The 23,610-nt window shown below is 59.5% G+C and overlaps 1 protein-coding gene across 3 annotated transcripts; it reads right to left on the reverse strand.

Moving 5' to 3' along the window:
• Positions 1-513: 513 nt before the first annotated feature.
• fbrs (fibrosin) lies at positions 514-22,146 on the reverse strand. Of its 3 annotated transcripts, XM_088916901.1 has the most exons (18): positions 21,292-22,146; positions 16,411-16,608; positions 15,217-15,252; positions 14,313-14,342; positions 13,710-13,755; positions 12,565-12,952; positions 12,164-12,408; positions 9,188-9,471; positions 8,311-8,355; positions 8,097-8,186; positions 7,799-7,867; positions 6,199-6,237; positions 5,560-5,631; positions 4,970-5,093; positions 4,735-4,815; positions 4,437-4,520; positions 4,063-4,243; positions 514-3,345 (listed from the first exon to the last, which is right to left on the reverse strand). In XM_088916901.1, the coding sequence occupies exons 1-18, from the start codon at positions 21,574-21,576 to the stop codon at positions 1,911-1,913; spliced, it is 3,732 nt and encodes a 1,243-aa protein (XP_088773027.1). In that variant the 5' UTR covers positions 21,577-22,146; the 3' UTR covers positions 514-1,910. The 3 variants fall into 3 exon arrangements, with proteins under 3 accessions (XP_088773027.1, XP_088773028.1, XP_088773029.1); XM_088916902.1 differs by lacking the exon at positions 15,217-15,252; XM_088916903.1 differs by lacking the exon at positions 4,437-4,520.
• Between the last annotated feature and the right edge of the window lie 1,464 nt (positions 22,147-23,610).

Raw genomic sequence — 23,610 nt, forward strand, 5'->3', positions numbered from 1 at the left:
GAATAGTTATAGTAACAGACCCGTTTTACACTTAGTGGAAGAAGTGCAGCTCATGGCCTTGTCACTGCATTAGTGAAATAACTGCAGCACTTGGCCCCTTTGTTACTTCGTACATGGAATAACTGCAGCTACATGGTCCTGAAACTGCATTAGTGGAATAACTGCAGCTTATGGCCCTGTGTTACCGCATTAGTGGAATAACTACAGCTCAGGACGCTACGTTATACCATCAGTGGAATAACTGCAGAACATGACCCTGTGTTACTGGATGAGTGGAGTAACGAGCATATAACCCTGTAACTGCATTAGTAGAATAACCCTGGTGTGTGCTGCAGTGTTATTCTAGTTAGCACAAGCACGCGGACCAGCTCTTAGTTCTGGTAGGGCGAGGTCGAGCAGAGCAGCTCTTCCACTCTGTCCCAATACAGCCCTGTGGCCTGCTCTCACACCATCTCCCTCCCCCAGACGGGCAACGCAACCATGCTCAAGAAGAAAAAACACACACCCAAATAAATAACCAAAACATTTTCATTGTTAGCTTTTTTTTGAAGGAAATCCCAGGTGTTAAAAATGTACAAAATATTCATATTATAGCAGTCTCTTCTCTTTGTGCTGCTCTCCAGCGTGTTTCAGACCTCCGGGTCCTGAAGAGTCGAGTTCCTCCTCAGACCGCCCGTGCGGATGGGGTCTTGTGTCAAGGTGGAGGATGCGGGCGGCCTGTCTTCACAACCCGCCTGCCAGGACTTCACTGCTGCTCCATGCTTCTTGGGCACAGTCCAGGAGCCTCTGCTGTCCCTCTGCAGCCCACAGACCTCAAGAGGAAGGCTCAATATCCAGACGCAGAGCGGTGGCGGGGAGCCCTGAAGGACTCCTGACGAGTTCAACACGAGCCCTCACCTCACCTCCCCACAAAACATATTTTCCTTGAAATGTTCACGTCTTGATCCAAATGTCCATACAATAGCCTAAAGGAAAGGAGCCAGTAACAGTCCGGAAACTTAAAAAAATAAAAAAACTGCCTCAAAAAAAGGAATATATTTATTAAAAATAATTAATAATAATATTAATAATTACAATAATAATAATAGCAACAATAATATTACGCAGTAGTACTGCCCAGGTGCGCGAGAGGGGATTAATAGCCCAGCGTGTGTGTGCTGATGGGCAAACACTTGACTAATTTACAATATTTATATAGAAAAATGACACCTGAATTAAGAGCACAGCGCATACTTCTGCCTGAATGCACTGAGGGCTGCCGGGCACAGCGGCGTGTTTAACTCCCTCTGCGCTGCGCGGGTCTGGGTTCGACACACTGCATGGAGGACCGGGGGGGGTCTCAGACACCTGCAGTTCGCTCTTTTCTGAGACCTTTCAACCCCCCCACGACGGGGGCCCCCCTCTCCAAGACCCTGCACTCCCCAACAATGGGGGCACCCCATCTCCAAAACCCTTCACTTCCCCACGACAGGGGCACCCCCTCCCCAAAACTCTTCACCACCCACAACAGGGCGCCCAATCTCCAAGACCCTTCACCCATCCATTACGGGGGCGCCCCATCTCCAAGACCCTTAACCCCCCCCCCCCCATGGGGGCAGAGCAGAGGACAAACAACGGGGGTGCCCCACACACTTTGTCACAGTGCCTGAGACAGTAGGGGAGCCCCGACATCCCTCTGGGGACAGGGTGACCCCTCGCAGGGACTGCGTTGCCGAATCCCACTGGGGCCTCCGAGGAGGAGGTCAGAGGGGTAGCAGCCGGCCGGAGCCCTGTCCCCGAGGAGAGGGGCTGGGGGCGGCTCAGGGTTCGAGTTCCTGCAGCGCTGGCCCTCTCCCCCCGCGAGTCACAACACCGGAACCGGGGAACAAACTGACACCCGCTACCAGGGAGCGCCCCAACTGCGCACCCCACTATCTGGAGTCCCGGTCCTTGTGGGCACCGTACATGGCCAGCTCGACCGGGGGACCCCCCATCCGGGAGCTGCGGGGGGAGGCGGAGGCCCTGCTGGGGGCCACGGTGGGGATGAGGGGTGGCGGGGGGCCGGCGCCCAGGGGCCCCACCAGCCCGGGCGGGGTCTTGGTCAGCAGGCTGTTGGGGTGGTGAGCGTGGGTGTGCAGGGCCGGGCCGAGGCGGGAGTAGAGCGCGCCCGGGGGCGGCGGGGGGCCGTGGTGGGGCGCCAGCAGCCCCGGGTGGGCGAGCTGCTCCAGGGCGGCGGCCGCCACGGGGTGCTGCGCGGGGTGGGGCGGCCCCGGGTGGGAGTGCACGCCGGCGTAGAAGCGCGCCCGCTCGAAGTCCTCCCGCAGGATGTGCGCCCGCTCCTCCTCGTCCAGGAGGCCGCCGGCGCCGGGCCGCTCGTGGGCCAGCAGGCCGAAGTCGTCCGCCCGCCCGGGGGCGCCGCCGGCCGAGGAGGCGGCGGCGGAGGACTCGTAGAAGCGCTGCGCGTGGTGGTGGTGGTGGTGGTGGTGCTGGGCGGCCAGCAGCCGGCTGAGGTGCGGGTCGGGGCGCAGGGCCAGCGCCTCCCGCCGCTGCTGCTGCTGGCTCAGGTCCCGCCAGTCCCAGCCGAAGGGCGCGGAGGCCGGCGGCGGCGCGGCGGTGTGGTGGTGGGGCGGGAAGCGCTCGCCCGCCAGCACCGGCACCGGCCCGCCCAGGTAGTCCAGCATGCGTGTGCGCTCCAGCAGCGACAGGGAGCCCAGCGCGGGGAAGGCGGGGGGCCCCAGCGGCGGCCCCGGGGCCAGCGGGGGGTGCAGGGCGGAGGGGTGCGGGCGGCTGCTGGGCCTCTCGAAGGCGTGCGGCGGCGGGGGCGGGGGCAGGGAGATGGGGATGGGCTCCGGCTCCTCCTTGCGCTCCTCCTTCACCTTCACGTGGGAGGCGGGCGGGGCGCCGTCGGGCGTCTTCTTCAGCTGGGGGGGCAGCAGCAGGTCCGGGGTGCTGGGCTTGCGGTCCGCGGGAGGGGGGTTCGGGGCGCAGCCGTTCTCCCTGGACGAGCGGGCCGCCGCCTCCTCGGGCCGGGCCGGGGGGGTGTGGGAGGGCCGCGAGGGCTCGCCGGCCGGGGTGGGGGCACAGGAGGAGGCCGAGGAGGAGGAGCGGGGTCTCTCCAGCGCCAGCGAGGAGCTCCTGGGGGCTGTGGGGGCCTGCCGGCTGTCTCTCTCCCTGTCCCGGGTCCTCTCCCTCTCCCTCTCGTGGTCCCGGTCTCGGCTGGGCTCGCGGCTCCGCGCTCGCGGGGCGGCGTCGCTGTCCGGGCCTCCTCCTGGCCCGTGGCTGCCATGGCCGTTGCTATGGGACGCAGGTGCCGGCTTGTGGGCGGGAGACATTCGGACAGGGTGGCGGCCATAGGCAGCACTGTCACTGCGGGAGGAGGAGAGCAGAGGGGTTAGTGACCAGGCAGGGCCAGGGCCCAACACTGGGAATAACACCAGGTCCAAAACTGGGGCCAACACCGAGAATAACACCTGGAATAACACAGGGTCCAAAACTGGGTCCAACAGCAGGAATAACACCGGGAAAAACACTTGGTACAAAACTGGGCCCAACACCAGGTCCAAAACTGGGCCCAACACCGGGAACAACACATTACAAAACTGGGCCCAACACCGGGAACAACACCTGGTACAAAACTGGGCCCAACACCGGGAACAACACCTGGAATAACACTGGGTCCAACAGCAGAAATAACACTGGTAACAACACCAGGTCCAAAACTGGGCCCAACACCGGGAACAACACCAGGAATAACAGGTTACAAAACTGGGCCCAACACTGGGAACAACACCTGGAATAACACTGGGTCCAACAGCAGAAATAACACTGGGAACAACACCAGGTCCAAAACTGGGTCCAACAGCAGGAATAACAGGTTACAAAACTGGGCCCAACACTGGGAATAACACTTGGTCCAGCACCTGATCCAGAGCTGGGCCCAACACCTGGAATAACACCTCGAACAACACCAGGTCCAAAACTGGGCCCAACAGCAGGAATAATACCGGGTCCAAAACCGGGCCCAACAGCAGGAATAATACCGGGTCCAAAACCGGGCCCAACAGCAGGAATAACACCTCTTACCGGTCCTTCTCATCCTTGATGAGGGGGGCGTCCCTGTCGCGCTCGCTCTCCGACCCCTTGCTCCAGGCGGGGGCGGTGGGGAAGGAAGGGGGGGTGCGGTGCAGGCGGTTCCAGGTGTCGTGAGGGCTGCCGAAGCCCCCTGTCCCCGGGGAGTCCTTGTGCCCGAACACGGAGCCAGCTCCTGCAACAGGCGCACACACAGATCTAGACCAGCAGAACCAGACACAGCCTCACCCCGTCTCTGAACTCGAACCCTGTGCCCTGTTCCCTCCCTCGCCCCGTCTCTGCACTTGAACCCTGTGCCCTGTTCCCTCCCTCACCCCGTCTCTGCACTCGAACCCTGTGCTCTGTTCCCTCAGACACACAGTGCTCACCCAGTGTGGGGCTGCCCAAGCCACCAAACGCCCCATTACCCAGAGCTCCCAGAGGTGTGAAAGCCTGGGAGCGACCAAAGGGATCTGCAGGAGAGAGAGAAGAGACGGGAGGAGGAGAGAAATGGGAGAGAGCTTGGTTAGTGCTCGTCACAGAAGTACAGATTGCTTCCTGGAATTAAAGACACCTTTTGCACCTAAGAAGATGCCGACACACCAGTGTCCGTGCGACGGGGGCCGTGCACGCGAAAGTGCCGACACACCAGTGTGACAGGGCTGTGTGCGCCCAAGAGATTCTTACCTAGGTGGGTTGCTGGGGCCAGGAAAGAGGAGTGAGGTCCTGAGGGGGGAACAAACGGAGAGGAGCTGGGGTGAACTGCACCTGTCGAGACAGAGGCCTGGGTGAAGGAGGTCAAGAGAAGGAACCGACGGCCGACTCCCTGTTGATCTGTGCAGACAGATCCATGTGGAAAAGGTCGCTCTCCAACGGGCAGGAGGAGCAAAAAGGAAAGGGGGACAGCCGGACCCAGACTCACCAGCGGCAGAGAAGAGAGAGGCGGGCCGTGCCAGCTGGTGAGAGGTGGGCAGAGAGCTGGCCCCGGGCATCCTGGCCAGCAGGTCAGTGCGGAAGTCCAGCTTGTGAGGGTCCCCCTGCATCATCTGAGCAGCAGAGAGGACAGTGAGCAAACCAACAGAGTATACAGCACAGAAGCGACAGGGGACCGGGGAGGCACGGACTGCTCTCACAGAGCCCGATTCTCATCACAGTTAATCACTAACCCAGTTTACAGTAAACTCTGTCCAGTCCTGTACAGCCTGCAGTGTCTCAGACTGCTCTGTCAGAGTCTGATTATTATCACAGTTCATACCTAATCAAGAGCACAGTAAAGTCGGTCCGGTTCAGCCTGGAGAGTCTCACGCTGCTCTGTGGGAATCTCTTAACAACAATCCTAAACTTCTTACTACATGTTCGAAAGCAGTAGGGTCGTTAGACTGAAACTGGTACATTTTGCTGTTAATCAGGGACATAATACACAGGATAAGAGTAGCATATAAAACTACAAATCTTTGCAGATTTGCAAATATTCCTCTTAATTCAAGTATCTTCTCTTCATAATGCCATTACCTTGACTTTCTCCTGGTGTCTCAGGATCATCCAAGCTACTCTTACATGCATTGCACACCACTTGCCCGGCTTCTAGAGAGAGCATAAGAGGGGTCAATACAGACACCCTGACTGACTGGACACTCCAGTACATTAACACTGCACTGAGAGAGAGGGGTTAATACAGACACACTGACTGGACACTCCAGTACATTAACACTGCACTGAGAGAGAGGGGTTAATACAGACACACTGACTGACTGGACACTCCAGTACATTAACACTGCACTGAGAGAGAGGGGTTCATACAGACACACTGACTGACTGGACACTCCAGTACATTAACACTGCACTGAGAGAGAGGGGTTCATACAGACACACTGACTGACTGGACACTCCAGTACATTAACACTGCACTGAGAGAGAGGGGTTAATACAGACACACTGACTGACTGGACACTCCAGTACATTAACACTGCACTGAGAGGGGTTCATACAGACACACTGACTGGACACTCCAGTACATTAACACTGCACTGAGAGAGAGGGGTTGATACAGACACACTGACCGATAAACATCTAGACAGAGTGATATGCCGACAGATCGTGATGTCAGAGGTAGATTAAACAAAAAGAGTCAGAGCAATTGCAGGTTCTTACATTGTTGACTCGCAGTGAACTCCTGAAGTGATCAGTCAGCTGAAAAAGACAGTGACTGATTGTGAGAATCAGAACACAAGCACGGTTACAGCTCACTGAGCCCAGCAAGTTCATTAGGTCAATTAGCTACTGGCAACCTGTGATCTCAACAAGCCATTATCAGAAGGAAACACCAACAGCATGTCCTACAATTAACAATAATCACACAGCTGTTCGCTGTGCACAGCCAGAGCCCGATCACAGACTGCACAAACACACACACCTGTTCACAGACTGCACAAACACACACACCTGTTCACTGTGCACAACCAGAGCCCGATCACAGACTGCACAAACACACACACCTGTTCACTGTGCACAACCAGAGCCCGATCACAGCTGCACAAACACACACACCTGTTCACTGTGCACAACCAGAGCCCGATCACAGACTGCACACACACACACCTGTTCACTGTGCACAGCCAGAGCCCGATCACAGACTGCACACACACACACACCTGTTCACTATGCACAGCCAGAGTCTGATCACAGACTGCACACACACACACCTGTTCACTGTGCACAACCAGAGCCTGATCACAGACTGCACAAACACACACACCTGTTCACTATGCACAACCAGAGCCTGATCACAGACTGCACAAACACACACACCTGTTCACTATGCACAGCCAGAGCCCGATCACAGACTGCACAAACACACACACACCTGTTCACAACCAGAGCCCAATCACAGACTGCACAAAAACACACCTGTTCACTGTGCACAGCCAGAGCCTGATCACAGACTGCACAAACACACACACCTGTTCACTATGCACAGCCAGAGCCCGATCACAGACTGCACAAACACACACACACCTGTTCACAACCAGAGCCCGATCACAGACTGCACACACACACACCTGTTCACTGTGCACAACCAGAGCCTGATCACAGACTGCACAAACACACACACCTGTTCACTATGCACAGCCAGAGCCCGATCACAGACTGCACAAACACACACACACCTGTTCACAACCAGAGCCCGATCACAGACTGTACAAACACACGCACCTGTTCACTGTGCACAGCCAGAGCCCGATCACAGACTGCACAAACACACACACACCTGTTCACAACCAGAGCCCGATCACAGACTGCACAAACACACACACACCTGTTCACAACCAGAGCCCGATCACAGACTGCACAAACACACACCTGTTCACTGTGCACAACCAGAGCCTGATCACAGACTGCACAAACACACACCTGTTCACTGTGCACAACCAGAGCCTGATCACAGACTGCACAAACACACACACACACACCTGTTCACTGTGCACAACCAGAGCCTGATCACAGACTGCACAAACACACACACCTGTTCACTGTGCACAACCAGAGCCTGATCACAGACTGCACAAACACACACACACCTGTTCACTGTGCACAACCAGAGCCTGATCACAGACTGCACAAACACACACACCTGTTCACTGTGCACAACCAGAGCCTGATCACAGACTGCACAAACACACACACACACACACCTGTTCACTGTGCACCGACACTGACTGAGGACATACACACCAGAAACACTGTCACTCACCCGGGGGTCTTTGGGCTGCAGGGCGTGAGGCACCGCCCCTAGTCGAGCTGCCATCTCTGGATTGGTAGCCTGGAAGCAGAGAGACTGTCACTCATGGAACGGATAGGGAGTGGGTAGTGAGCAGTGATTTATCTAGGTCTGAGTGCCACAACTAGAGAACCCAGGTCTGAGTTTTGGCACGGGGGCAGTGTGAAAGAACAAGTGTCAGAGACAGTGCCACCCTTTTGCTGGAAGGGTGAGGGCGATATAGAACAGTGTGGGCTGCAGCGTGAAAGGTCAAAGGTCAGCGAGTCCTCACCTTTGGCTGGAAGGCTCCCTGCAGTGAGCTGAATGGTCCAGGCAGTACAGGCTGGATCCCAGGCACAGAGTGGGGGTAGTTGGGGTAGAACTGGAAGAGAGGACACAAGCAGGATCTCACAAGGAGGAACAGAAAAAACACGGAGTTGAGCAGGCACAGAGAGAGACAGGCAAATGGACACGGACACAGAAACGCAGATAGAGGCCCCACTCACACTGTGTCGGTACAGCCCCTCCATCTTCCCTGGGAATTTGTCGAACTGAGAAAGAGAGAGAGAGGGAAGGACTGAGAGGCCGAACGCCACAAGCGGGAGACGAACGAAGACGGAGAAACTGGGCGGGTGAGGGCCTGCTTCCCTTGTCCCACCGGGTACCAGGAGCTGCTGGGAGTGGTCAGCTCTAAAGCCCAGAGAAGAGGCTGGCTCTGGGAGAGCAGGCGAGCTGTTCACTGACAGAGCCCCAGGACCCTCTCCAGCGACTCAGTCAGGACTGGGGTCAAAGGTCACGCGGCAGCCCAAAGAGTTCCACAACCCCAACAGCCCCCTGCGCCGCTTTCTAAAGAACCAGCGTCTGCCCTGAGAGCTGGCACCCAGAGATGGGTGGACCGAGCTCGCAGCGGTCACCTCCCAGTCGCCCCTGGCCCACAGGGGGGGTGGGGGGCTTGCACGCCAGGCAGGATCTGTCCTGCTGGGAGACGTGGATCAGACCAACGCACCGGAGCTCAGCGTCTCCGCCCCTCAGCCCACGCCCACAACCGGCCCCGGGAGAGGACAAGGTGCTCGGACGTCAGGCGCAACAGAGCTGCTGAGCCCCGGGACGGCCCTGTGCTGATGACCAGGCCCCAGGCCTGCTGATCCAGCACAGGACGTCTCCAATGTGAAGCAGGACAGCCCACTGATGCCCCAGGTCCCCCCCTTCAGGGGGGACACAGTGCGAGAGCCCCACCTACAAGGAGAGCAGACCCCACGGCACGGCCCTCGGGTCAGCGCTGGCCCGGCCTGGCACCTCACAGCCTGGCCTGCAGCTGCCGCCGACGAGGAAAGACGAGGCCCCGGAGGAGGAAAGGGGCAGGAGCGCAATCCCGACACCTACCAGAGGGGGCGCAGCGGCGGGGGAGGTCAGGAAGGGGGTGAAGTGCTGATGCGTGTGGGTGTGCTGGTGCTGGTGGTTGTGCTGGTGGAACTGGAAGGCCAGCGGGGGAATGGCAGGCTGGGCCGGGGACGCCCCAGCACCTGAACCCGGGGCCGCCCCCGACGCCGAGCCGCCCCCAGCCCCTCCGCGGCCCCCACCCGCTCCACCCCCTCCCCCAACCCCCACAGGCTCTGCGCTGTGACTCAGAAACCGAGAGTTCAACTCCTGACGCAGCAGGTCGTGATCTGTGAAGAGAACAAAGAGAGGGGGGGGGGGGGGGTTAATACAGACACACTGACTGGACACTCCAGTACATTAACACTGCACTGAGAGAGAGGGGTTCATACAGACACACTGACTGACTGGACACTCCAGTACATTAACACTGCACTGAGAGAGAGGGGTTCATACAGACACACTGACTGACTGGATACTCCAGTACATTAACACTGCACTGAGAGAGAGGGGTTCATACAGACACACTGACTGACTGGACACTCCAGTACATTTACACTGCACTGAGAGAGAGGGGTTCATACAGACACACTGACTGGACACTCCAGTACATTTACACTGCACTGAGAGAGAGGGGTTCATACAGACACACTGACTGACTGGACACTCCAGTACATTAACACTGCATTGAGAGAGAGGGGTTCATACAGACACACTGACTGGACACTCCAGTACATTAACACTGCACTGAGAGAGAGGGGTTCATACAGACACACTGACTGACTGGACACTCCAGTACATTAACACTGCACTAAGAGAGAGGGGGGATAACACAGACACACTGTCCAGCCATGAGGACAGCGACAGTGTGCGTCAGTACAGTGCTACAGTGTGTCCATATCTAGCAGTGTGGACAGCGACAGTGTGCGCCAGTACAGTGCTACAGTGTGTCCATATCTAGCAGTGTGGACAGCGACAGTGTGCGTCAGTACAGTGCTACAGTGTGTCTACATCTAGCAGTGTGGACAGCGACAGTGTGCGTCAGTACAGTGCTACAGTGTGTCCATATCTAGCAGTGTGGACAGCGACAGTGTGCGTCAGTACAGTGCTACAGTGTGTCCATATCTAGCAGTGTGGACAGCGACAGTGTGCGTCAGTACAGTGCTACTGTGTGTTCATATCTAGCAGTGTGGACAGCGACTGTGCGTCAGGTACAGTGCTACAGTGTGTCCATATCTAGCAGTGTGGACAGCGACAGTGTGCGCCAGTACAGTGCTACAGTGTGTCCATATCTAGCCGTGAGGACAGCGACAGTGTGCGTCAGTTCAGTGCTACAGTGTGTCCATATCTAGCAGTTTGGACAGCGACAGTGTGTGTCAGTACAGTGCTACAGTGTGTCCATATCTAGCAGTGTGGACAGCGACAGTGTGCGTCAGGTACAGTGCTCCAGTGTGTCCATATCTAGCAGTGTGGACAGCGACAGTGTGCGCCAGTACAGTGCTACAGTGTGTCCATATCTAGCCGTGAGGACAGCGACAGTGTGCGTCAGTACAGTGCTCCAGTGTGTCCATATCTAGCCGTGAGGACAGCGACAGTGTGCGTCAGTACAGTGCTACAGTGTGTCCATATCTAGCAGTGTGGACAGCGACAGTGTGCGTCAGGTACAGTGCTCCAGTGTGTCCATATCTAGCCGTGAGGACAGCGACGGTGTGCCTCAGTACAGTGCTCCAGTGTGTCCATATCTAGCCGTGAGGACAGCGACGGTGTGCGTCAGTACAGTGCTCCAGTGTGTCCATATCTAGCCGTGAGGACAGCGACGGTGTGCGTCAGTACAGTGCTACAGTGTGTCCATATCTAGCAGTGTGGACAGCGACGGTGTGCGTCAGGTACAGTGCTCCAGTGTGTCCATATCTAGCCGTGAGGACAGCGACAGTGTGCGTCAGTACAGTGCTACAGTGTGTCCATATCTAGCCGTGAGGACAGCGACAGTGTGGGTCAGTACAGTGCTCCAGTGTGTCCATATCTAGCCGTGAGGACAGCGACAGTGTGCGCCAGTACAGTGCTCCAGTGTGTCCATATCTAGCCGTGAGGACAGCGACAGTGTGCGTCAGGTACAGTGCTCCAGTGTGTCCATATCTAGCCGTGAGGACAGCGACAGTGTGCGTCAGTACAGTGCTCCAGTGTGTCCATATCTAGCCGTGAGGACAGCGACAGTGTGCGCCAGTACAGTGCTCCAGTGTGTCCATATCTAGCCGTGAGGACAGCGACAGTGTGCGCCAGTACAGTGCTCCAGTGTGTCCATATCTAGCCGTGAGGACAGCGACAGTGTGCGTCAGTACAGTGCTCCAGTGTGTCCATATCTAGCCGTGAGGACAGCGACAGTGTGCGTCAGTACAGTGCTCCAGTGTGTCCATATCTAGCCGTGAGGACAGCGACAGTGTGCGTCAGTACAGTGCTACAGTGTGTCCATATCTAGCCGTGAGGACAGCGACAGTGTGCGTCAGGTACAGTGCTCCAGTGTGTCCATATCTAGCCGTGAGGACAGCGACAGTGTGCGTCAGGTACAGTGCTCCAGTGTGTCCATATCTAGCCGTGAGGACAGCGACAGTGTGCGTCAGTACAGTGCTACAGTGTGTCCATATCTAGCAGTGAGGACAGCGACAATGTGCGCCAGTACAGTGCTCCAGTGTGTCCATATCTAGCCGTGAAGACAGCGACAGTGTGCGTCAGTACAGTGCTCCAGTGTGTCCATATCTAGCCGTGAGGACAGCGACAGTGTGCGTCAGTACAGTGCTCCAGTGTGTCCATATCTAGCAGTGTGGACAGCGACAGTGTGCGTCAGTACAGTGCTCCAGTGTGTCCATATCTAGCCGTGAGGACAGCGACAGTGTGCGTCAGTACAGTGCTACAGTGTGTCCATATCTAGCAGTGTGGACAGCGACAGTGTGCGTCAGTACAGTGCTCCAGTGTGTCCATATCTACCTGTGAAGGCAGCAGTGTTGGCAGGGACAGTGCTGTGGTGATGGCTGGACACCTGAAGAAGAGGTGGCGGAGGAGGCAAACCGGGGGAGGGGGTGAACAGTCCAGCTTCCCCAAAGCTGTGGGAAGACGAGGGAGGAGCCCCGGCCCCCCCCAGCGAGATGGCCATTCCAGTGGATGATGGCGTGGAGGAGCGGTGGGACTGGGAATGGGGGTTGGAGGAGGGTCGCTTGACAGGCGTGCTGCTCCTGAGAGAGAGAGGGAGAAAGAGTCAATACAGGAGTACACTGCTGAACCCCGAGACCAGCCGGGCCCGACAGTCCCGCGGCGCTGCAGCACCGCGGGACTGTCGGATGGACCTCGCCCCGAACCCCCCCCCCCCCCCCCCGCCAGCACACGCTCACCTGACGGTGCTCAGTCCCAGCCCTGAGGAGTACACGGTCTGCGGGGCGGGCCCGAAGGACAGGGGCGTCTTGTTCCTGGGCTGCGGGGGGCTGGGGCCATGGGAGGGGGGCCGGCCGTCTCCGTTGAGCTGGGGCTGCGCGGGCTGGGGCGCGGGGGAGGGCCCGAGCCGGGGGTGCTGGGAAGGCAGGGCCGGGGCGGGAGAGGGGCTGTGGCGTGGGGCCGCGGGGCCTGGCGGCAGCAGCAGCAGGGCGTCGCGGGGGGGCGGCGGGTCCTGGCTCCTCTCCTGGCTGCGCTGGAGCCCCGAGACGCGGGGCGTCACCGAGAGCCGGGCAGGGCCGCAGGAGTCGCAGGGGCGGCCGTTCACGGGTCCCACTGCCGTCTCGGACACTGACAGGGAGGGAGAGAGAGGGGACGGCGAGTTACTCCTGCGCACCCCGACAGAGCATCTACTGCTGCACCCCGATACACTCCGGAGTTGGCTGCTGGCACTCTGGCTGGAAACGGAGCAGGGCGTGGGAGGCGGACCTACTGGGCTTTCTGGAAAGACTGTTGCGGAGTGACAGCGTGCCAAGACGACCCGGTCCAGAACCTCTGCCATGGTTCTGAAAGCTACCAGTGTCCTGTGCCATGCTAAGCAATCATTTGGAATTCCATCCCATTGCATTGCATTGTCCCACTGTTTCAGAAATAAGCCCACGTGGGGTCATTCCCAGTGGGCTCCTGGCAGACCAGTCCCCCTGACCGCCAGGCCTGTGCGGGGCCTGCAGGAAGTCACAGCTGACAGGCATCTTAGCGAATCATGACGCAGGAACACTACAGGAATCGGCCCTTTGGGATTATGGGAGCTGTAGTTGGCACAGTCAGTGCAGCACCCCTGGGCCAGATAAACCTGGCTCTCCACTGTTTGTGTGAACCCATGTTCCCGGGAACCACTCGACAGGACTGCGTGCGTCGTGGTTTCAGAACCATTGCCATGTTCTGCAGGATTTAACACCATCACAGCTGACTGTTAGTTGTACTAACCCACAGTTCATGTGACTGGGACTCATTTATTCTAAAAAAAAATCTAAAACACCCCCCCCCACCTTCTGACCTGAGCGAGGAATTAAAAGCTGGAGCTTCACTGGAGGGAGGCTTTGCTTACCCTTCCTGGTGGTCACCGTGAACATCCGATCCATGTCGTCAGAGGCCTTGAACACAGCGAGAGGGAGACCATTTATAATCCCAATCAATAACCACTCAGGATCACAGTACAGTCAGTCCAGTCCAGCCTGGAGAGTCTCACTCTGTTCTGTCAGTGGAGTCTGATTATGATCACAGCTCATAACTAATCCAGCCCGCAGTACAGTCAGTCCAGTCCAACCTGGAGTGTCTCAGACTGCTCTGTCAGTGTCAGAGGAGTCTGATTATAATCCCAGTTAATCACTAATCAAGATCACAGTAAAGTCAGTCCAGTCCAGCCTGGAGAGTCTCACACTGCTCTGTCAGTGTCAGTGGAGTCTGACTGCCAGTGTCAGTGTGAGTCTGATTATAATCCCAGTTAATCACTAATCAAGATCACAGTACAGTCAGTCCAGTCCAGCCTGGAGAGTCTCACACTGCTCTGTCAGTGTCATTGGAGTCTGACTGCCATCAGACAAGGTACACATTCCCCCAACGCTGACAGAGCAGTCCGAGACACTCCAGGCTGGACCGGGTCATGGGTCCCTAGGCCAGGTCAGACGATCGCCAACACTCGCAGACTCACCCTGTCTCCAGAGTCGCTCTCTGTGTCGCACTGCAGCAGAGAGAAAACAGAAAACAGGTCAGTCTCGTGTAGCCACTGTGGCAGCACTGTCTCTTAATCCCGGCTCTAACACAGCATCACAGCTCCCCTGGGACACGGCCATCCCTGCGGATCCCGGAGTGGGAGATCTGGACCTTTCTCATTTGGACTAGGAAAACCGACTGGGGAGGAAGTAGCCTGAACTGGTTGAACTGGAACTGGCAAAGACCTGCTTCCTTACGGAGTCTGTCAGAGCACCTGCTGGAGGGCTAGAGGGGCAGGGCAGCTTCTGGTCTAAGCTTTTCCAACAGCCTGAACAGTGAGACAAGCAGAGGTCTACCTGTCCAGAGACTTAAAGGAAAGCAGCTTCTCTTTACACAGTGGTAGGAGCATGGAACAAGCTGGCCAGCCACTACTAAACCAGCTAGATGGGCCAATTTGTGATTCGTAACCTCCGTTATGGTCGTAGAACCTTTTCCAAATCTCAGGCCCGCTGTCCCCAGAATTGAGGCCTAGAATGAACGAGCCGTGTCTTCACACAGAGGGGGGTGGGAGTGGAGAACAAGGTGCCCAGCCTTGTGATGAAACCGATACCCGGGATTCTTCCAGGACACATCTGGATGAGAACCTCCAGTCAGGCCTACTTCACAAAAAGGGTGGTGGGAGTGGGGAATATAAAACAGCTCGGTGCCTTAGCCAATCAGAGCGCTTGCTTCAGATCCCCCAGCCAGCCAATGTGGGGGAACAAAAGTGGAGTTATCATAAAACTGGTGTAACAGGCTGTCACCGCCATCGCAAAATGTACAGACATCCTCGCGGCAAGTCGCCGCTGAAGCCCGGCAGAGGGGGGTGGGGGGGGGGGCTTGGGGGGGGGAGGGACACTTACGATGTAGCCCGTCTCCAGGAACAGGCTCCCAGGACCCTGCAACAGCACAGAGAGAAGGGACTGTCAGGACAGGGCACCTCCTGGGTTCAGGAGCACCGAGGGCAGAGGGCAGCTCGAGAGGACAAAGGACACACAGGCGGAAAGATACAGGACACAGAGTAGAGAACAGAATAAAGGGCACAGGGCACAAGGCACAGAGGGCAGGGCACAGATGACAGAAAAAAAAGGACAGAGCTGAGCACACAGAGCAGCACACAGGGGGCAGCGCCACACTTCTGGCTCTGCGGCACTCATCCTGACCTTATTAAACCCCTCTTTCTACACAAGCACACCTCCCACTCGGTCTCCCAGCCCCTAGTTCACAAATTCTCACAGCAGAGGGTCGCCTCCGCACCTTACTGATCTTAAGGAGGAACTGCAGTCCCAGTTTCGCAGACCGGCTGTTAAATCTCAATAAAATTAATTCAGTGACCGCATAGAAAAAAAATGTACAAAGTTCCCCATTTTGTGCTTAATCCGAACACTGTGAATGTACTGTAAGTCGGCACAGATTCAGGTTCGAGTCCCATGAACTGCGCCGTGAGGTGGCCCTTCCTGCTCACTAGTCCCGGTAATGACTACAGTAACGGGATGTGCGAGTGAATCAGTACAGGTTGTGCAGCAGATATCCCACCACAGAAATGTGCCAATGTGATCCGCTTGCAATTAGCCAGTCAGTTGTATTTGTCTGCAAAAACATCTCAAAACCGAAAGCAATATTCCTATTGGATTAAAAGAGAGGGATACACAAGCCTGCTTGTTCACAGTGTAAGAGGGCTGCTCTTGTCACTGTTGGTGAATCGCAGAACACGGCGCAGCGCAAATCTGGAAATTGTGTCTCCGTCGTGATGGAAATTGGAGGTTTTACACGTTAGGGTGTACTTTCTGCTTTCACGGGGGTTTGAAAGGCACTCCTCCATGCCAATTCTTTCTGACCCTGAAATGTAAAACAGGCCTGCAGGTCCCCTGTGACCACTGCTGCGCAGTAAGTGTCGTGATCACGAACAGGCACTCGTGCTCTTCGGCAGCTCGGGGCTCTGTTAGGGTACCAGTACGCCTCTCTAGACCCCGGGTACGAAACGGGAGGGGTCTCGCGTCAGGCAGCGGGATCTTCCCGAGCTTTCCCCTCCGGGCTGGGATGCGCTGCCCTCTCACCTCTCTCTTCCTCCGGCGCTTGCTGGCTCTCCGGTCGGGGGCCCCCTCGCGGCGGGAGAAGGCGGCGGGGGGCCGGGGGGGGAGGGGGTCCCCGTCCTCGGGGTCCGACCGCGGCCCTTCCTCCTCCGCCCTCTTCCTCTTGCTACCCCTGCGCTCCCACAGGGCCACTCGCTCCGGGGGCTTCAGGGAGCAGTCCTTCTGCAGCAGACACGCACACACAGGGAGAGAGAGAGGAATCAACCAGAGGCTCCTGGACACGCACGAGGCACGCACGAGGCACGCACGAGGCACGCACGAGGCACGCACGAGGCACGCACGGCCCCAGACAGACTCAGGTACTCCAATTTCACTCCAAGCTCCTGCCACCTCCCACCCCTCAGAAACTAGAGCCCTGGTTTCTCCTGGAAGAACAGCAGCTGCTGCCCCTCACAGTGGGAGAGAGGAATAAACCAGAGGCTCCTGGACACACACGAGGCACGCACGACACCAGACAGCCTCAGTATGTTGAGATCAGGTACCCCAATTTCACCCCCAGAAAACAGAGCCCTGGTTTCTCCTGGAAGAACAGGGGGAAGGAGCAGCTGCAGCTGTGACCTCTCAAACACACACAGCTGACAGTCCGTCACACCCCCCTCCCCACCCACCTCCGACCAGGGAGGGATCACCTCCGAGACTTTCCTCGGATTCAGCAAAAAAAACTGGCAAAGCGCATCCACACACGCCGCAGCGACTGCACGTCACGATCGAGAGCCGGGTCGGACACGGACTCGGAACAGGCAGAATAATCGGCTTCTGGCCGCACCCGGGCCCAGCTCACGCAGGTCAGGGCCCAAACCAGCAGACGCTGGGCTCCATGGCAACGGAGTCCGAGAGCCCCCCGGACACCGTCTCGGACACAGTCAGGGCCTGAAGTCCGTTGTCCTGTGTGCTAGTCCGTATTCCTGCTGCTCTGACCTCCGAAACCAGGGACCCCCAACCTGAGAGGGTCTGGATCCTGCTCCAGGCGGACTAATGAGCTCATCAACCGTGTGACTGGAAACCCTCGATCACCAGAGCCGGGGCGTTCTGGACAGAACTGGATCTTTCGGCAGCTGAACCGCACCGCCGTGACAGCGCCGAAGAGAACTGCGAGGGCGAGTGTCATTACCGGCCGCACGCGCAGCCACACACCCTGTGGCCCCGCCCGAGAGAAAACAAGAGACGGCAACCGAGTTCATCTGAGTTTTATTCACACACCCTCACACAGCCTCCCCGTGGAAAACACATCAGACATCCTGGAAAGTCACCGAGGGTGAACACGCAGACGAGTGCAAGAGCAATGGTAAATCAGCTCTGGTGTGACCTATTACCTCCCACATCACACAACAAGCCAATCAGCCTCCCCCCCCCCCCTTCAACTGGAGCGGTTCTGATGGCTTCAGAGCAGAAGCAGCCCTTCCTGTAGCTCTCCTCTGCCGGGTATCGCGCCTCCAGGCGAAGAGTCGACCCTGGGCAGCTAGGAGCTACCGGAGGTCCTCCGGGATATCGTCTTGGAAAGCCGCAGAGCGGGAGACGGATGTCAGGGGCCATACATCTCTCGTGGAACAGTCAAGACCACGTAGGGCACCACCTAGACCCTGCGTGGATCAGCCCAGCCACCCACTTTCCAACCGCTCCGTCCCAGCGCGCGCCGGGCTCCGAGGGCAAGAGGGCAGGGCAGACACAGACACACTCACGCCAGGGCCTGTCTTGGCCTAGGTCAAGTCACCTCTCCAAAATGGATGACCGAGCAAGGGGAGGCACACGGCAAGAGAGGCCACCGAGAATCCAGGGGCTCGTGACAGGACCCGCCCGCGTGTTCCCGTCGTGATGTGGGAGGGCGGCAGGGAGAAAGCCACTGCCCAGGAGAGCCCACACCGAGCCGCGCGTGAGGAACGCGCAACGCTGCACCGGATCCAGACGCCGCGCGGGGAAAGCGGGCCGTGGCCGGATCAAACCAGGACAGAACGTTCTGGCTGCAACGCAAACAACAGAGCACATGACCCACAGAGGAGGGGGAGAACGCCGCTCTGTAATGGGGGTGTTGCTCGGCAGCAGGGACCCCCGTACCGGTCCGGACCGAAGGGAAACCGGATGGAGCAAAAAAAAAAAGCTGGAATTGGGAAGGACGTTTACCTTTCAGCACGACAGGGACCCAGGGCACACAGCCCAAGGACAGGAAGATCACTGTCCCCGAGAGGCCCAGGCCGAGCCCTGGCCCCAGCCCGGGTGGAAACCCGCGGACCATCAGACGCCCTCGCAGTCTGACCGAGCTCGAGCAGCTCTGGGAGAACCAGGACCAGAACCAGGTGCGCTGCATTGGCACGGAGCCATCCGCGCTCACAAGTGCGACTCATCCCAACAGGGACGCCCTCAGGGCTGTGACCCTATCCAGCCCCGTTCACCAGGTCCTCATCTGTAATGACTTTCCAGAATGTCAGCGCACGTGCTTTTCACCCGGAGGGGTTGTGTGTTACACCGTGTAAACGGTCTTGATTTCAGGCCATTAGGCCACACAAGGTTACTCTGCAAAGGGTGTTCCCTTTCTCCAGGGGCTGGAGCTAACTGTGCTCACCAGGATCCAGAGTGGCCAGGACAGAGCTGTACCTTTAACCAAGAGAACAGCAGAGTCCTGGAAAAGAGCAGGAGAGACACTCCCAGGAGAGTCTAATTAAGGGTCGATATGAAGGTGGGGGAGGATAGAACTGATGCCCTGCCTTTAATCCCAGACTCATGGCACTTAGCTGTTTGGGGAGATGCGCTATTTTGCTTTCAGCTCTTAAAGGTTGAAGGGGGGGGGGGGGTGTAACTTAAGGGGCTCTGGGGTTCGGAACTGTCCTCGTTCAGGCGTGTTTCCTGAAATGTCACCAGAAGGACAGAATGCCCAATGTTGGGGTGACCCACACAGCACCCCTCCCACCTGTACCCCGCAGCAGTTGGTCACCTTGTAAACTTCTGAGCTGTTGACTCAGAAATAAGTGGAATAAGCCAGGGTACGGGTCTGTGCGATGAAGCGGTTCCCTGCAAGTCCATGGATCTCCGACACTCGGGACTGACCGCAGAAACAAGTCACAACGCTGAGTGACCAAGAGGAGACCAGGGCTGGGAGGCTCTGATGAAGGGAAGGTCTCTGAATGCCTGGCCTGCTGGACCTCCGTCCGAGCTGGGATCCACTCTGCAAGCAGCTTCCTTCAATTGACTCGGAGATTCAGGGATCATGTGGAAAAGCCATCCCTCTCAACACCAGGCCCAGAGCTTCCTCAGCACGGCCTCGGGTGTCCGATCCCAGGATGAGCTTCTGCACACTGTACACACGGCCCCTGTACAGAGAAACACCCAGCCACAGCTGGGTCCTGCTCAGAACCCCAGGAGGGGGGAAACGGAGCAGATCAGACTGCTGTTCGGAAGCGATATGCTGAAGGGCCTGGCTCTGTCCCGTCCCTAAGAGGGGAGGCGCTCAAGCGCAGTGGGGGCCGCCGCCGAGGGGACCCCGGACTATCTCATGACCCCTGGAGAGGGCTCCCTGAAGAGAGCACTACAGCTGGGCCTGTGGAGGGGGGAGGCCAGAAACGGTCTCGATCCGTTCGGGCCGGTCCTTCAGCAGCGAGGTCCACAGGGCGGGGGAACTGGGAGACGACCGGGCCCAGACGGGAGAGGGCGCGAAGGGGTCCAGAGTGACCGGGCCCAGACGGGAGAGGGCGCGAAGGGGTCCAGAGTGACCGGGCCCAGACGGGAGAGGGCGCGAAGGGGTCCGGCAGTCCGGAGGGATCAGGGTGCGGGCCCAGACGGGAGAGGGCGCGAAGGGGTCCAGAGTGACCGGGCCCAGACGGGAGAGGGCGCGAAGGGGTCCAGAGTGACCGGGCCCAGATGGTAGAGGGCGTGAAGGGGTCTGGCGGTCCGGAGCGAATGGAATAAGCCACAGCAGGGGCTCATCACCCATCCCGGGGGAGAGGGGCGCGGCAGGAGACGCTCCAGTAACGGTGTAGCCGGGGACCAGCGGGATCAATCCAGTCGAAGAGCTGGAGGCAGCAGCGTCTGCAAGGCCCGTGTCCCTGACCCAGTGTCACAGACTGGGGTGATCTCATCCAGGCAGGGCAGCCTGCTCCACACTCCCGCCACCCTGTGTGTCCAGTCTCCTGTCCTGACCGCAGCATCTCATGCAGCTGTTCCTCAAGAAGTCTGGGGCTTCAGCAACATGTCTGGGCAGCTTGTTCCAGCCTCCCACCACTGTTTGCGCCTGGGTGCGTTCTCAAGAGCGTCTGAATGTGATCCAAGCCACACAGAGCCCCGGTCCACCCCAGGACCCTGCCTGACCCAAGCCCTCACAGAGCCCACTGTGCGGTTTCTTCACCGCTCAGAGCCACGGCTCACGAGCTGACAACAGTTCAGACGAACCCCGTCCGTCAAACACTCTGCCGTGTACCAGAGCGCAGCTGGCAGGGGCGCAGGAGAAGGACGGGGAGTCGGGGCGACGGCCCGTGGATGCAGCGCGGTTTGAAAACTGGGGTCCCCCCGACTGCCGCAGCGCCATGGTGACCCTGCGGCTCAGCGGACAGGGCACTCATCAGCCAGGCGGGGAGAGAGCAAGGCACAGGCGTGTCCCATTCGCCGGGGTCCTCCGCGCCACAGTGACCCCCTCCCACCTCAGTATCCTCACACCTGGCACCCCAACACCCCCCCGACCTCAGCAACTTGCTCACACCTGGCACCCCAACACCCCCCCGACCTCAGCAACTTGCTCACACCTGGCACCCCAACACCCCCCCGACCTCAGCAACTTGCTCACACCTGGCACCCCAACACCCCCCCCCCACCTCAGCCCTGACCCCTGACCCCAGAGGCCCGTGCCCGGGGCCCGCTTACCTCCAGCGCCTCCAGGCTGACGAAGCTGGCGATGGCGAAGCCGTCGATGATGTCCTCCTCGCACGACACCGACTCCCGCTTCCGCCGGCGCGGCGGCCTGTGGCGGCTGCTGGCGCCGCCGCCTCCCGCCTCCCCGCCCGCCGCCTCCCGCTCGGAGCCCGAGGAGCCCGAGGAGGCGCGCTGCTGCTCGGCGAGGTCGGAGCGGCGGCGGCGCCGCTCTCGGTCGCGCTGCGAGCGGGAGCGCCGGCTCTGCCTGTAGCCGGCGCTGCGGCCCGGCCCGTCCATGGCGCAGTCCGTGGGCGCCCCCGGCCGCTCTCCGCTCTGCGTCCTCGCCTTGAAGATCCGCTCTCGGCTCTTGTCGTCCGAAACGCGTCTGTCCCGTCTGTGTGTCGCTCTCCGTCTCTCACGGCGCCCGCCGGCTCATCCCGTCGGCGCTGCCGAAACTAGAGCAGGCGCCCCTGGCGTGTGGGTCCGAGCCGAAGCCGAGGAGCCGAGGGCTCGTCGCTACTGCGCCGGGAGCCGGCCCTGCCCGCAGCCCAGCCCGAATCCGCTGACACCGAGCCCCGAGCCGGCCGGGCTCAGCATGGCCCACGCCCGGGCACCAGGCTCTGCCTCCGCCGCTTCGCGGGGCGCGGCGGTCTCCCTCCGGCCTTTCAGGAGGCGCAGCCGGCGGGCTCGGCGCTGGTTTTCCCCTGTTCTGCCGAGCGACACCTGCCGCTCATCGCTCTGCGCCCCGTCCGAGGCTCAGCCTGTCTCACCCCGGCAGGGTTCGTGTCTCTTAACCCCGAGGACGACGACGGCGACAACAACAACAACAACAACAACAACAACCACCCCGCGGTCTCTCGGTCGGTCTGTCTGTCTGTCCGCTTCGGCAACAACAACCACCCCGCGGTCTCTCGGTCGGTCTGTCTGTCTGTCCGCTTCGGCGAGGACTTCCGCCTTCCGGCTCGCGGGGGGGACAGCAGGCTCGTGCCCTGGGCTCGCGACAAGGGTTGAGCGAGGACACCCGCTTGACAGCCCGCGCCCGGGCTCGAGCTCGCCCTCGTCTAACGGCCGTGCGTCCCGCAGGCGAGTCGCTCCGCGAAGAGGCAAATGCGAACTGGGGGGCCTGTGCAGGAGAGGAAACCGGGGAGCAGGCCCCTCTCGCTCTCTCTCTCTCTTCTCCCTCGACACCAGCAGCTCAGCCGCTCCGGCGTCGCAGACAGACGGCGCACCGAGCAGGAGCGAGCGCGGCTCCTCTTCAAGGCGAGGCGAAGGAAATGGCGCCTCCCTTCCCGAAAACAACGGCCGCGGCGGTCACTTCCCTCTGCCGTTCCCGCACTCGGCTCTCCGCGTCCATTAACATCCACGGGGCCCGGGGACGGAAGAAGCCTCGGCTTCGCGTTGCAGCCGCTTCCCCAGGCGGAGGGCTCTCAGGTCGGACTCCTCCTCCTTCCGCGGCCCCGCTGAAGCACAACAGAGACCGGGGGAAAGGAAGGGGGGGGGTAGCTGAAGCGCTGAAAAACCTCCCCGCTCTTGACTCTTGAACAAAGGAGCTTTCCGGGTACCTCTCCGAGACGAGGGCCCGGAACAAGCCGCCAGGACGGGTCTCTGCTCCGAGCGGACAGGAAGAAAAGCGTAGAAATCGCGCCGCAAGCCCCGCAGCACCGTGAGCGCACAATGCGAGCGGCCGGGACACAGATGGTGGCGAGGGGGAGGGGAGAGCGGGGAGGAGGAGGAGGAGGAGGGAGGGGGCGAGTATGGACGCTGCCCCGGAGAGGGGGGGGGGGGACGTTATGCCAGATAGCTGTTGTTGGGGTGTTTCCTCCCGAGCCCGTCACGATTCGGAGCCGGGGGCTGCCGGTGCTCCCCGACACCGCGGGGCGAGAGCAGCAGAGCCCGGGACCGAGCCGCTCCGTCTCTGTCTCTCGGTCTCTCCCCCGGCCGCCCGCCCCGAAGCGCTGCGCCCTTTTATACCGGCGACGGTCAGCGCGTGCCTCCGCTCCGCTCCCCCCCCCCCTCGAACAATGTGGAGCCTCGCGGGGCGGCTCGAGCTCCCTCTGCCTCTGCCTCTGCGTGCGGATCAGCCCGCGCGCGCAGCCCCCCGAGACAGGCGGCGGCGTCGTCAAGGCCTTCGGGGTCCTTCTCACGCGCCGGCCAGCCGTCAGCTTCCCCGGGACGGCGGTCGTCTCTCCTCCTCCTCCTCCTCCTCCCCCCCCCAGTCAGAGCCGGTCACTCTCCGGGCTGCTGCTGTCAGACCCCGCGGAGCCAGTCAGCCGTCATCTCGGCGAGAGCCCGTCTCCGTCTCTCCCACACAGCCCCACACGGGCGGCGAGG

Source organism: Atractosteus spatula, chromosome 5, assembly GCF_055471065.1.
Source record: "Atractosteus spatula isolate fAtrSpa1 chromosome 5, fAtrSpa1.hap1, whole genome shotgun sequence".
NCBI lineage: Eukaryota > Metazoa > Chordata > Actinopteri > Semionotiformes > Lepisosteidae > Atractosteus > Atractosteus spatula.

What these genes read in the sequence shown, in the direction of transcription:
- fbrs (XM_088916901.1), bottom strand. Translation starts at nt 21,576, where the DNA reads ATGGACGGGCCGGGCCGCAGCGCCGGCTACAGGCAGAGCCGGCGCTCC. An exon ending in CTGGGACTGAGCACCGTCAG is followed by an intron (nt 12,409 to 12,564) that starts GTGAGCGTGTGC and finishes TCTCTCTCTCAG; the next exon opens with GAGCAGCACGCCTGTCAAGC. An exon ending in CTCTCTCTTCTCTGCCGCTG is followed by an intron (nt 4,816 to 4,969) that starts GTGAGTCTGGGT and finishes CTGTCTCGACAG; the next exon opens with GTGCAGTTCACCCCAGCTCC.